The 15,424-nt window shown below is 39.1% G+C and overlaps 1 protein-coding gene across 2 annotated transcripts in view; it reads right to left on the bottom strand.

Annotated features, from left to right (window-relative positions):
- Positions 1 to 15,424, bottom strand: part of JMJD1C (jumonji domain containing 1C) — a 155,914-nt gene that overhangs the window by 105,249 nt on the left and 35,241 nt on the right. For both annotated transcript variants that reach the window (XM_027737287.2, XM_027737282.2), the window contains exon 2: positions 659 to 823. In XM_027737287.2, coding sequence (XP_027593088.1) covers positions 659 to 823 — 165 coding nt within the window. The remainder of the gene's footprint in view (positions 1 to 658; positions 824 to 15,424) is intronic.

Genomic DNA, 15,424 nt, shown 5'->3' on the forward strand with positions numbered 1-15,424 from the left:
TGACAGCACTACTAGTTTCTTTGGAGAAAAATGGAATACATGTTTATTGCTTATTGGATTATCTCATCAGATCCTGAGTATTCCTCAGGTTTATCCCAAGGCATGCCACAAATGCACACAACCTCCCAGCAGTTCCCTCACAGCTTTAATGCTTGGGCAGCAATCCAGCAAGGAGGAGAGTCACAAGCACCACCTCATAAAACAGGTAAACAATTACCACTTACTTCATTAATCTTTTCTCATCCTTCTGAACTCTGACCTGAATTTCAGATACCCTCAGCTCCCACAGAGAAGGTACAAGCTTAAGGGTTTATTTTCACCTTGGTTTCAATCCTCCCCAGAGCAGTAAGATGTGTTCCTGATAAGTTTATATTTGTAAGATGCTTTGACTATGTAAAGTGACATTAATTCTGTTATGTCACTCAGAGACCAGTTTTGCAGTGCTCTCACCTGATTCAGAAAGCAAAATGAGTGACTATTGTCACATCACTCCACCCCTCCAACATGAACATGCTTTACTAGTATTTTCTTTTTCTTACCCTCCTCCCACTCCATGCTCACCACTTTCCACCACCACTTGAGTAACCTAGGCAGCTTCCTAAGGACAGAATCAAAAAGATTAAAACAGTTAGTAAATACAATTGCTCAAGTATCTTACCAATGCAGGCCATTGAATTTGTTTGATCTTTGATCCCTGAGTCTGGCTTGGGTCCTTTCTTTTCGCCCAGACCAGCTGGTACTCCACCAAGAAGGTTGCAAAATCTTCATAAACTTTAACCCACTCTCGTTTTTCCCATTCAAGGTCATCAAATTCCACGTATACCTGGGGAAATTTAAGAAAGGAAAGGACATACATTATTGCATATACACAGCATGTGTATCTATGTGCACTTTTGAAAGCACATGTTTAAAACTTTAATGTAAGAGTCTTTTATTATGCATTTTAATGTTATGGTATTGAAATTATATAATCAGTACCTGTATACCACAGAAGACATTTTTCTTGGTAGTGCAGTTGTGCTAAAGGGAGGAGAGTTACATTTGCTAGAACACTACCATTAACATGGAACATCTTATCTCATTAATGAAAAGTATTACATCAGGTATTTACAAGTAGCATTCAAGTAATACATACAGCTGTTTACACATCAGGAAGTTTTAAGAATAATTCTCATTCTCAGTTCAAATACGTGTCATGTAATACAAACCAACCAAAGAAATGGTTTTAAGGGCAGGGGGAAAACAAAGCCATTTGGAACAGCACCAGAAAGGACATCCTGAGCCTGCAGACTCTGCTACTACAAGCAAACCCAACACAGCACCTACAGAGGCAGCTCAGTTTCCTGCCATTGCCGTCCTAGAATCTCACTCAAAAAAAAACCCCAAAAAAACAAAAACAAAAAAAACCAACACCCAACAAAAAAAACCCCAAACAAAACCAAACCCCAAAACAAACAAGCAAAACACCACAACCACTTTTTGTTTCCAGCCAAATTTATTTAGACCCAGTTTACAACTATTTGATCTTAGGCTATCCCCTATCCCTCCCCAACACATTCTTAGAGAACAAACACACCTCCTCCCCTCAGCTGCACTCACCAAGCTAAATCCTCCAAACCTTTTGTCTCCTCTTGGGAAGGGAAGAGGGAACTTAGAGCTATCCAAAAGCTACCTACCTTACCAAACATGACTATTCTAAAACCATTACATTTCAAAACTTACAGAATTTATTTTAAATTTAAAAAAAAAACAAACAACATAATAAGTTGTTCTCTTCTCCAAATTATGAGAAATTTCCTAAGAAAAATCAGCTGGCAACACACAAAAACATCACTGCTTGTCAGTGGGGAACTGGAGAAAAAGGGAAGATGCTTTCCTACCTTCCTGAATTTCAGCTCTCTGCCACACACAAGAGAACTTCTCAAACTGGAGTTTCTTCCTCTATCTGCTTTTGAGAACTTAAAATCACTGTCACAGAAATATTCTTCTCTTTTAGCTCTGGTTAATTTTAGGCCTGCAGCATACTTCCTCGTCTAGACTTTGTGTCTCACCCTTCCCAAACGTGTACTACATAGTGCTCCTCCTCATCTTGTCCTTCTCCCTTATGAGGACACAACTTAAATTTGCACCAAGCCACTTCTCACTCTTGTATCAAAATTCATCATCCCAGTTTTCCCCCACAGATACTTTTAACCCATATTACTCCCTTTCCATTCCTGCACACCTTTTCCCTTCCCTCTTTAAAGCACCAGATCAAGATAACTTAACTTATAATGTATCTTATGATGTATCTTTTATATATATAAATCATATCTATATATATCTCTTAAGTATATATAATATCTTATATATAACCCAGATGACTGGGTCAAGGTAGATCAGTTCAGTTGTCTGCAAAAAATACTGTTCCTCCTTCATTTTGCATGGGCAGAGCTTTCCCTCTGGATTCACCACCTCAACATCTGGAATTTCTGCCATTTGCCTGCTGCCTCTCCTCCCACATTTCAATTACCCTGGCTGATCAGTCATCTCTGCATCACCCTATTAATCAACACACAGCTACTCTTTTACCTTTTCCCTTTGCCCATTTCCCTCACTGAAACTATCAGGAAACTACTGCTAGTCTTTGTGGTGGTGTCAGAATCCGCCCCACAGTAAGAGTCTGCACCTAAAATGATCCTCTCACTTCAACTATCATCTGTTATGCTAACAAAGCAAGGGGAAAACAGCAGCAAAAACTCAAAATTAAAAATTGGAAGTTGACCCCTTTTACCAAAAAGCACTTTTTAATAACTTAATTTCTATAAATTAATTTTAAAACGCATAACAAAGTTGCAGAATAATAATTTCTTAATGAAAATGAAGTTAACAGCAAACAGAGTAATGCTTTAAAGCACTGGCAGGAAACCACATCGTATCTCAAATCATCTTTGGTAGCAGCATCTTGTATTTGCAGCTACTTCAAACCCTTATGGAGAGACATTTATTTCTAAATTTTGGCATTTGATCAATTGTAAGACAACCTTCAGTGACAGTACAGTCAAAAATCATTCTCTAAAGTCACCTTCTTCCTGGCCTCTCCTCCTGCAAATTCCACTTGATTTTTCTGGACTGGTCAAATAATTTTATTTTAGTATCTGAAAAGGCACTTCCCTTGGGTAATCCATAACAAGGTGTAAGAGGTTAAGCACCAGACCTCACACAGCAGCAGATTTGAAAAAAGGAGGCAAGGGGAATGAAGTGAATAAATATTTTTGAAAAACACAGATAAGTCTAAGGCAGAGTTGGCAGTTTAGCAGCAGCCACACTAAAACATACTGTATCTCCTGGACACTGGCCAGAACTTGTGGATAACTGTGACACAATCTAGTGTTTGTGTGCGAGTTCTGCACCCCAAACAAACCAAAATCCGGTGGAAGGGCGGTGGGAGTTCCAGCCCCGCTCTCTGCAGTCTCCTGGCACCGTATAATTAGATCTTCAAAGGAGCAGTTCCAAGGAAAGTGGAGAATGAAGCGTGGCACAGAGCCAGACTGCCAGTGCCCAGGGCACCATATTCCGCCTCTGGTACGATACACACACAACCTTACTTGGGAATTACTCCTGCCAGCTTCCACCACCCTCAGGTCTCCATGCCAAGGCTATTAACTATCTGCTGCCTTTTCAAAGTTCATTTTGGAAACACAGAGGCAGCAACACAGGCAAATGCAGAGCCCAATCATTATCCATTCTCTGTTTTGCTAGGAAATTAATTTTTCCAAACAGTAAAGCCTCTGAAGAACACAGGCTTCCCCTTTCCCTACCACATGGAGACAAGCAGGATCCCAGGCAGCACAATTTATGAAAGGGAGTAAAAAGGGGAGAGGATGAGGAAAGGAAGCGATCCAGCAACCTATGCCAACAAAATAAAATGTGGAGCCAAAGTTAGACCCTCTAAGGAGTGCAAAGGCTGAAAATACTTAATCTTTTTTGCTTCACTGACAGAACTCTGTACAGCAAGAAACTCTACCACATTTGCCTCCCGAAGAATGAATGTTGATTTTGAGATTTTTCAGCCAAATTTTGGTTCCTTGCCTTGTCAGTTGTTTGTGAAGAGATATTATGTGTCTGTGTTCCCAGAGTGGCTGAAGTACTCTCACCACGTATGCATTCACTTGCATAAAAAGGAGAAATTCCCACTGGGATGATATTATATTTATAATTGGCATCAATGTGCTAATTTTGTAACTCACTGCTATTTTCCAACAGGAAGCAGCATAAGCTTTTAGCATGCTTTTCCAAGTAAAGCAAGACAACAAATTTATTTCCAATGGAGTCAGCCAAACAATTGCAACAAAATACTGCTGTTTCAAAGCCCAAACACAACAACCATGGTGAAATTCTCCACATGCAGCGCTGTGATCCAGAGTTTTCCAGTCACTTCTGCTCCAAATAAATAAGGCTGACCAAACGAATTCTGAAACATTTTAAAACTGTCAGGACACCAACGCTGATTTCCAGCAAATTTGGCTTAAAATGCTAAAAAGCATAGTTCATGCATCTTGCACTTTCTTAAAATAGTGAAATAGCAACCAAAGACAACAAGAGGGATTTTTGTTTAATAATGTTGCTCCTTGCTACCAAAAATCTCCTGAGTCTTTCACATCAGCATTTCACAGTCGCTCCACATTAAAATAAGTCACTAAAAAGAATTTTAAAATGCATTGGCATTGCCCATACAGCCTAAAAGCACTTGAAACAGCTGAAATAATGGCAATAGATTGGTCTTAAACCATCAAACATTTTAGGATTAAAAAATGGGGTTTATTGCCTCCATGTATTCTTAAAAATAGCCACTGCAAATCAGACATGTTCATTCACTAATACTTGTAGTCTAGAAAGTATTTAGCTTTGACAAAGAAATATTTAATGTACAGTGTATTTTTTTATCAGGGGCGAGTAGACACTCACAATGCCAGAGTAAGTCTTTAGAAGACCTGAAAATGTTCTTGACAAAACTGGTATTCCACTATTTAAGGACCATAACAGCTTGTCTCTAAAACACAAGGGCCCTGCCTCTGACTCTCAAGCCTAGAAAAAGGGCTGTAGAATCACATAGATGTTTTACAGGAAAGAACTCTAGAAGCTCCTTAAAAGATGGGACAAATTAGTACTGTGGGTTATTTTATGCTATTTCAGCGCTTAAAGCAAAATATGAAATTGTTTGGTCAAATGTTCAAATCTGCACATCTGTTTTGATTACTCGTGCAAAGTAACAGAAGTTTAATGACAGAAAATCTAATTTTCCATTACATGAAGAGAGAGAGTTCTGCTACTTTCAGATGAGCTGTGGAAGTCAACTCCTTTACAAATCCTCGAAGATTAAATCCTGTTTGACATATCCTACTACCACGAAACTTCATGCTGATAATTCTGAAAACCTAAATTCTCTGTTTATTCAAAAGAAAATGAAATGGGTGTAGTATCCCAGAAGCAGTCCTCAGTTATAACCTGGAAAGTTGAAGTGTACAAAAAAAGAGACTAGTTCATTACCTACAAGGTATTAAGCCTCTGCTGCTTCAAGATTCACAACTGCTTTGAAACCTCCTTATTTCTGTGGCACAAAATGGTTCTGGGCCTGTCCAGCAGGAAAGGATCAACACTTCTAAACCACTGAAAGACCCCACCTAACAGCATCCAACTACAGTTCCTCTGAGATGCAGAGATAAGTCCTCTAAAGCCGTTATTCTCATTACTGAGGGAGGAATAAAGCCTGCAGCCTCGGGATCATCTGCTCAAAATTTGTACAGCTATAGAGAGGAGCCTGTGTCCTTGCTGGACACACAGTGACAAGCTGAGGACACACTTACACTGCCAACATCACTCAATACACTTTGTGGGAGGCAGAATAAAGAAAACAACCTGACTAAACCAGGTACCCACTCGCTGGGAGACACGTCAAATACGTGCCATGTGCAGGAGGGAACAGCACCAGATGTAGCCAGTACATGCTCTGATAAACATGGATCTTCCAGGTAGCTTCCCTATATCAAGCTTTAAAACATAAAAATCCTACAAACAGAGAGGGTCTTGAAACAAAAACAATTATTTATTTCCAGCAAACAGTAGTCTCAAGATGTATTACGGCATAATAAACACAGAAAGGATCCACATGTACAGTTTGTGGCTCATTTACAAGCCTAATTCTGAAGTCCCTGAAATGCATGCTTGAACACTGACAATAAAGTAGCTTTGGCAGAAAAAATATTCAGCAAAAAATGGTTGCAAAGCTAAAGAAAAATACCAGTACTATTGCAACAGCCTGCTGCAGTCTGTAGCTTGAACTGCTAAGCAACCAGCACATCATGTAGAGCACAAAGTAGAGGTTGAATTAAAGACAGAACTAAAAAACTATCCTTGGATGCCCCTATACCATCCTTATAAACAAAGAAAAACATGGAAAAGCATAAAGTATTCAATCATAGCAACAGTTAATTAAAGTATACAAATTAGACAAAAACTTTCTGGTCCTTCGGGCTTAAAAAAAGAAAAAAAATCTTTCAAATTCTCTTCACCACCACACATCGTAGGAAACTTCCACTACTCCTAAATTTCTTAATGTTCATTTCTAAAAACAATTGTTAAACAGCAGACATACTGCAGAAAGCCCACACATTCAATTTAAAAATAGGGGGATTTTTGTTTTTGAATCAGACATGATTTTAGATAAGGTGAACTAAAAGCCAATTAAAAAACTTCAGTGATTTAGATGGCAAGTTGAAAGCAGTTCATATGGGCATATACACACATTTTTATTGTTACGCTAAAAAGACCAGCAACTGTCATATAGTAAGGTTTCATTACAGCTGTCTCAACTTGAAAAAATTTTAAAATTTAATATATACTTATTTTCAATGCAAATATTTTCAATTTAAAAATATATACCATTTTAAAGTATATATCTCTCACCTGAAGATCTGACTAAAAACAATGAAAACATACCTGCCAGACAATTCAAAATACTAATTATTAATTGTTCCATATTAATTTCATATTTAGTAGACTTTCAGTCAGTTTTTACAGTGTAATGGCTCATTAATGAAGACAAAGTTCGTCTGGCCAGCTGTCAAACATAAAGCACTAAAGGAGGCTAAATTAAAGTGCCTGGGGAAAGGAATAGGTCACTTCCTATCAGAATTCATCATCTGCTGTTGTTCCTCATCCCCAAAATCTGAGTTAGCTGGAAAATTTACCTTTCTTGAGGCAGGAAACTTAAGCAAACCACCCGGCTGCAGCCTTAGCAAGCAAGGTATGGCTTTAAAGCCACTCCTGGGCAAACAGGAAACTTCAGTCCTCCTGAGACAGGCTCAACACACAAAGCTGGAGCTTAAGGAGATGACCAGGACCTGAGCAGAGAGCTACAGGTACTTGAGCTTTTCTGATGTCTCTCTCCAGCTGAATAGCCCAAACCTGAACCGCTGCTAAAGGGAATCAGTGGAAGCGCTAAAAGCACAGGGCTCTCCCTATTTCTACCAAGACAATCCCATTAGCCAGAACAGCCATCTTTCCAGGGTTCAAAGGACTAACCCCTAGATCAGACCTGAACCTACAAGTATTTATCAGCACCTATGCAGACAGAGGTTCGGTCTGGTTTGGATCCTGGTAGGAAAAGTGATGTCCTCCCAAATCCGCAGTGCAGATCCTGACATTGTACTTTGGAACAGCAAATCTGCCTTTGAGGGGAAACAAAAATGAGATCACGCAAGAAAAGTGAGGTTTTGAGATGAACTTCTGAGAGTCGTACTTTGAAATCCAGACTAGGAAGAAAGACACATCCACATCATTCCTGGGACAGCAAGCCAAACAAACCAGGAGGGGGCTCACAAACAATTGCCCTTGTGTCAGATAATGCCAGGGATACCAAAAAGACATCAGCAAACCTTGAGCACAGCGACAGAACACCAGAGCAAGCCGGTCAGCAGATTTTGCTCGTACCAAAGAAATTTTCTCAAGGCCTAGCTCATACCAACAGCAGGAATTCCATCAGGCAGCTGCACACAGTTCATTGCTTTCTTTGGTCATCTTACAGGAATTAAGAGAACTATGGAGGAATATTCCAAGAGTAATCAGGAAATCAAGAGAAAAATTCATCTGCCAAAACCAGACAGTATGTTGGAATTTTTATAAATTATTGTCAACTACAAAATGGTAATTTTCTGTGCTCTGATGACAACACAATATTTGCTCTTGTAATAAAGGCTGTTAACCTTCAGCAACAAGCCAATCAAACAAATCTCAGCAAGCAAATGAGAAAATAGTAGTAATAGTAATAATAAGAATTCTTCAGAAGCAAGACAAAGCTTTAGTGAAATATTTATCTACTTCATTGATTATCTGCTAAAGTCTTCGGAAATATTTTCCAGATGTTTTTTCCTTTGTAAGAGGACTATAATGTTTGAGTAGGAAAGTGAGGAGCACTGTATCAATTACTTCAAGGCTTTCTCTCTTATCAGAGAAGAACATGTTACAGTTTAACAGTAACTTGCTGTCCTCTTTCCTCCACTTCACACGGTCTCTATAACCACACTCTGCAAACTGTTTCTCCCAGTCCTGCCTAAACCCCCCTCTAAACAGTATAATAAAGACAAACAGTTTCTAAGTTCTTCCTAGCTTAGATGCAGAGGTATTTCCCTTTTGCTGTTGTGTTCAATTTTTATTTTCTGGAAATCTTAACTCTTTTAAGTCTTTTCCTTCAGTGTTGTGATTCAGTGCCATCTCACAAACTGGAATACAGTTTTGCTGTTTAAGAGTCGACTTCTTGTTACCATTCCAGCCTTGGAGCTTCAATCTCTTCTAGTCATCTTTCAAACTACACCTTTATTTCCTTCACATTGTTGACACTTCTTCACACTGGAAAGTCATCAAAAAAAGTCCCATATAATCTTTCTGATGCAGTTAAAACTTTGAAGAATCCTGCTAGCAAAGTCTACTTCTTTCCTATGGATTAACTGCAGCATTAGAGAAGAAAAGTAAAATCTGTACTCACAGTCTGAGGCATCAAAGAATAAACATTTCTAAGGTCTATATGATCTTCTTTATTTTTCCATTTAATACCAGACTGCAAGGCTAGACTTTACAGAGAAGAACTGGGCCATTGCAGTTCATAGTTCACCAGGGCATAAACGTCCACAAACTGGGATCAAAGATCATTCACCTCTGAACTGAGTGAGGTATCTCCAACTATTACTAAAAGGCCAGAGGAGATTAAGAGCGGGGCGGGTGGCCCATGGGAGCAAAACATGACACCAGGAAACATCCTGGCCAAAGTTAAGCAACATTCTGGGAGCAGAAGAGAAATGTAACCATGCCTTCCTGGGTTTTCAGACTGTCTAAATCTACATCCTCAATCTCCTCTTTGCCATAATGGCCACGCCTGAGTCACAGATATCTGAAGTTTCTGAGGAAAAAAAATTACAACCCCATAAAAAATACTTAAACTATAAAGAAATACAGCGGCATTGTAAGTAATTTAGGCAATCATCTGTTCCATTTCACAGATTTAAGGAGGTGTTTTACATCAGAATGAAGACCTTGGCAATGTGCACAGACCATTTGGTCCCAACCTAACCAAGTACTGCCTTTGGTCAAGGTATTTCAGAAGTCTTCTAAAAGTCATTTGCTTGTGTTTGGGTTTTTTATTAAAAACCAAAACCAAAATAAAACACCCCCAACTTCAGTCCGTGACACTGAGCTGGGAGGTTCTGCCCTCAGTTCCTTACACCGGGCGAGTGGCAGTGTCTGTGCCCGAGCACCCACACCCAGCACAAGAACACAAATCGCTTCAACCCAGCACTGCCTGCCTTAACCACAAATTCCCTGGGAACTGAGATTATGTTTACATGACACCCGATGTCCTGGAGAGCGACTGGGGGTGAGTTCTCAGGTGCCACCGAGGTGTCGCAACACAGATCAGGCTGGATCCCAGACACACAGAGGAGCAGCTCCCCTGGCCAGCTGCCCAGCTCTGTTGTTGCAGCTGCTGAAGCCACAGCGCAGGAGAACTGCTTCAAATAAACAGAGTTACTGAGGGGCAACAGCTTCAGGAATACAGGAGTGGAAAGCACTTAAGGTTACAGAAATCAGACGTGATACCTCCACGAAAATTCTCTCTTGGTGTGTTTGTTTTACTGCTGTTTTTCAGAAGGCACTTTTGCTCTCTCGTCTAACATTGCTTTTCATCCCACTACTATACACAACAATTTCAGAACAACTTCCCCCAGATTTTTAGCATTGATCTGCATTTGCAAGTTTATCTTCTGAGGAGCTCCTTGAATTCCTATAATCACACTTAGATGCTAATCAGAAACTTTAAAAAGAATATATGAATGTAAGGAAACAATTTTTTTTGTAACAAAATTTCTCAAGTATGTGAGGAAGGCCATTTAACCTTTTATATCCTAAGTATTACCTAATTTATTTCAGTGCCACAATTCTCCAAACTACAGAAAAACGTTTGACTTCTACTTTAATTGCACGATTTTTTTTTAATAAAAGCTTACAGCAGAGCTTTTTTTAATTAAAAATTGTCCTAGAGGTCTCCAATGTACTACAATTCACATAAAAAATAAGTGAAGAAAAAGCAGTATTATGCATTTTCTGCTCTCCTAGTAATTTCTTGCAGAGATCTTTTTAAGGAAAAACAATGGATCCATTGATAAGACAAACAGAACAGATCCAACAGATAACACAATCAAACCCTTAATGCTCATGCCCAGAGGTAAAGACATAAGAACAAAACATTGGCAGTGAGTATACATAAAAAAATGCCTAATGAACCAAATTAATAACTGTAATTACAGCATTAGCCATCTCTGGGTAACTTAGAAGTGAAACACTCAGACATTCCCTGTCACAACAGCAAGGATAATATTTTTGAATAAATGGCATTTTAAAGATGATTATGATGATAAATTAAAAGAAAGTTTGATTATGCACAATGATTTTACAGACTGTAACGATAAGAGCTGTGACTGGGATAAAAAAAAAATGTCCTCCCTGCACTTCAAAATGCATTCTGCAGAGAGGAGAGTAAAAAAGCATTAATTCAGAACTGTACATCATTTTCTCACCATCTGTGCAAGTTTCTGGAACAAAACAAGGTTTGCTGTATGTCCAGGGCAGCTTTGAATGCTAGAAATTATATGCTAGATACGATAAATGTAGCTACTGCACTGACTCTGATATTTATAAAAGTTTATTGAATTGAACAATTAAAATGTGACACCTGAAACACAAATATGAGGGCTGGTACTCTTCACCTCCTCTTTTCTCCTCTTCATTTCCCCACTATCATCTTGCTGATTTAAAATTAAGATACAGTTTTTTGTTTCCCCTCATTCAACCATTGCTATACACAACAATTCCAGAACAACTTCCCCCAGATTTTTAGCACTGATCTGCATTTGCAAGTTTATTTTCTGAGGAGCTCCTTGAATTCCTATAATCACTTACACTTAGATGCTAATCAGAAACTTTAAAAAAAATATATGAATGTAAGGAAGTCATTTTTTTGTAACAAATGTTAACACACCTCACCTACTCCAAGTTTTCTGAATCAGGAAACAACTTGAAAACAAACCAAAAAAACTCCACAAGCTGCAACAGATTGTGCACCTACAGTTAAAGTCATAGAGAACACAGACAGGACTTTTGGGAAAAAAAAAAAATCAAATAATTAAGTAGGGCCTTCATGACCTCCAGAGGGAACTCAGGCAACCACAGCCTTCCCGGAGTGAACTTGCATTTGACAGTTCTCCTGTATTATGATAAAATCAGCGCAAGGGGACACAGAGCCTACTCACGTCACATTTGTTCCCATTCCCCAAGTGAATGAGCAATGAAATTACTGTTCAAGTTAAGGGACACAAGTGTTCCCTTCAGGAAAGTGGACACTCTGTAAAATTATATTTTTGACTAGAATCATCAGCTGCAGAACCATGAGTGGTATAAGGTAACCGAAGTTCTCATTGATAAAGAAGTGAATCTGTTTTCAAAACATAGCAGGGAACGACAACTGAGGTTTCCACCTTGCTTTACCAGATGCCTTCTGCTGTATGAACTCTTGAAAATCTGGATGTTCTAACAATCAGTCTCATTTCCTTGTTAATTGTACATATAATATACCTTGTGTTGCAGTGACCTTACTGTGCCTAAGAAAGGAACAATTACTCATGTGAAAAACTCCACTTCGCATTCAAGAGAAAAATGCAGGATGGAGAGGTCTGTCTCCTGCTGTAAACAAATATTAACACTGCAATGAATTAAAAGAATATGCAATAAATACCTTTGAAAGTAACGTTCTTTATTGGCTTTCTCACAACTTTGGTTTCATTTATGTCAATGTGATACAAATAACTCACCTATCATCATCTGTTAAAGAGTTTTAAACACAGCCAAGACCTGCAATCATGCAACTGCAACATACTGTGAATAGATAATAGTTGCCAGCATTTCAGACAAATACATATACCAGTACTTTTATTCAGTGAATGTATGAAAATTAATTGCGTGGAGAGGGGTGAGGGGGCAAAAAGCCATGTTTGTCTCCCACGGATTTCACTTCCCATGAAACTGGTAAGATCGAGATATTTTATTCCCCAGTCACTGCATGGGAAAAAAACAAAACAAAACAAAACAAAAAAACAAATCAGGAAGGATGGAATGACATAGCTAAAACCTATTTCCTCAAGTCTCTCTCAGGATGGGAAGATCACAACTGATGAACAAGACAAATATTTCACCCACTCAGGGAACCAGTTAAGTTTCTCCCATTTCCCACTACCTCATGTTTACAGTAGGAAATGAAGGCTGAATAAACAAGATGCAGAAGTAACATTAAATGTGTTACATACAGGCAAAGACAGCTTTGCTAGTTTTGCTCATGAGAAGAAATCTGAATATTCCTTATATCCAAATAAAACTTAAGATGATTTGGTACATAGATTATTAGATACCAAAATGAGCTGCCAAGGAATTTTGGCACAAATTCATGGGAATTGCAAAAATAAAGAAACATACCTGACAAAGTTCCACAGCACTGGAAAAATTAAGTGTTCTTGAGCACTGAGAGCAAAGGGCAAAGATTTCCGGGCTTTCTAATGTGTGTGGCTTCTCTTACCATCACATCCCTTCCTTTCTAATGCTGATACTTAAAAAAAAAACCAACATGTTTTCACAGGACATTTTTGCCCAAGAGTCCACAATGGCAGAACTGGCTGTTAAGAATAACCCTTGCTCTCAGTACAGGCTGTTTTCTTACGTGCTTTCTGCACCCAAGATGCTAATAAGAAAAAAAATTAAAAGCCCCATCCAATCCAAACAAAATCTTTTAAAAAAAGCACACGCATATATGCAGGATGCCAAGACAAGATCGACCCTTCTGCAATTGATTTTTAAATTCAGAACCAGAAATGGGCAATTTAGTATCTTTTTCATATTGAACATCTAATCCTTTAAATGATTATTCTTCCCACACGCAACACACTGAAAAACAATTGCAGAGCTCTGAGGAAAGCCAGCACCTGCAGGAAAGGGTTTAATCTGGCAACTGCTGGTGTTGTTGAGTTATTCATCACATAAATCTCTTATTAAGTCCCACCTCTTTCCTGTAGTTCCAACCGTTGGAGTTTGAGAAAACAGACCTCGTTTCATGCTAAACTCCCACCACTAAGCAGCTGAATCTCCTACATTACTTAGGATACTGTTCGTGAGAGCAGACTTCACATGGAGTCATGCAACATCCTGTTCCAAGCCAAATGCTCCAGATGGGATATGTTTCACTGCTGCCTCCCCCTCCCCAGCCCATTTAAGCTTGTTCTTTTTTCTTTGAAAGCATTTATCCCAAACTGATGCTGTAACAGCATGCTAAAACTGACCTTTTAAGAAAAATACAGACAACCCAAAATTTACTTAAAAAGAAAAAAATCCACACCACTTAAATTACCAAAATATTTGCGTTAGCTAACCAATTAGCAAAACTATGCATATAAGAAAACAAATCACTCGATGCAGCTCTATACTGCAGGAAAATCTGCCCTGTTTCAGAGAGTTTACTAATCATTTAAAAGCTTAACATTGTCACGCACGTTACTAATCTAATGGAAGTTCTCATCGACATAACAAGGAAAAAACTGTCTAGTCTGCTGATCACTCTGAATGCTGGCAATTGCTCAAACATCTGCTAAAGGTCAGATTTCCACTGCATGGAACCAATCAATGAAGCTACACAACACTCCCAGCGCCATTGGAAGTGCCAAACAAAGACCACTGTTTTACATAAGCAAAGAAACTCAGCCTGAAATCTTCCAAAACACTACCAGCAAAGTCCTCGCTCCTGTCCCCACACTGCGCTCCCCTACCTGGCAGTGCCTGTAAAGATTTATTCTAGTTTTGCTTTTTAGAGCAGATACCGAGTTACTTAATGCCAGACCATTTTTCCACGTTGTTACATAGTGGGCAGCTGATACCACACAGAAACACCGCAGAGGAAAAAAATGAATGTATATCCAAACAAAAGGGGATTTTGTTTAAATGTTAATCATCATAAAAACAAAGTTTCAGAAAACTGAGTATTGACACATTTGGTGCCTTTGTTTCAAACTCGGTGCCTTCAACAAAACCCCACCCCTACTGAGTTCTAAAAAACAGATCTTAAGAGTTGAAAAACAGCCTGAAATCATAAAATTCTGCCCTAAAATCCTTACTAAGCAACCTCAGAAATATAATCCCAATATCCTAACAGATTAGGGAATTGTTGGCTCCTGCTAAAATCAACAAGCTCTATATTTCGACAGCTTATCACATGTCATAAAACCAGCTCTTTAGCAAGAGTCCACACAGAAGGAATAAATGATCAATTCCAATGCTGCTGAAAAGCTGAGCTTGTTCTATTTTTACACATAAAATGCTATTTTATATAATCTGGCACTGATTTACAAGAGGAGCCTTTTGCAGACAGAAGAGGAGGGCAAAAAACAAAGCAATCTCATGGAATTTGGGAATTATTTATGTTAATTGTTTGTCACTAAGTGAACAACTACAAACTACAATTTTAAGGCTTATTTTATAAAATGAGCCCTGCAGTGCTCTCAGGTTGCTCCAGACCCCCAGCCCTCCTTGCCACAGCTGGGACAGAGCGACCAAATGGCCTCCCAACTCCTCCTACAGAGAAGCTGCTCCCTTGGCAAATCCCAGCAGAAGCACCATGCCAGGAGTCAGTGCTATCCGTGGGTCAGAGGTGTGATCCTGTGGGACAGCAGACTGACACAGTGGGCACGGGACAAGGGACTGGGACTCCCCCAGTGCCACCTGGCTCACTGCAAAGGGGCATCTCCTGACAGAAGTACGGGCTGCTCCTACAGGTACCTACAGGAAGTTTTAATGACATGAT

Source organism: Pipra filicauda, unplaced genomic scaffold (genome assembly GCF_003945595.2).
Source record: "Pipra filicauda isolate LSUMZ 115617 unplaced genomic scaffold, ASM394559v2 scaffold398_size834171_pilon, whole genome shotgun sequence".
NCBI lineage: Eukaryota > Metazoa > Chordata > Aves > Passeriformes > Pipridae > Pipra > Pipra filicauda.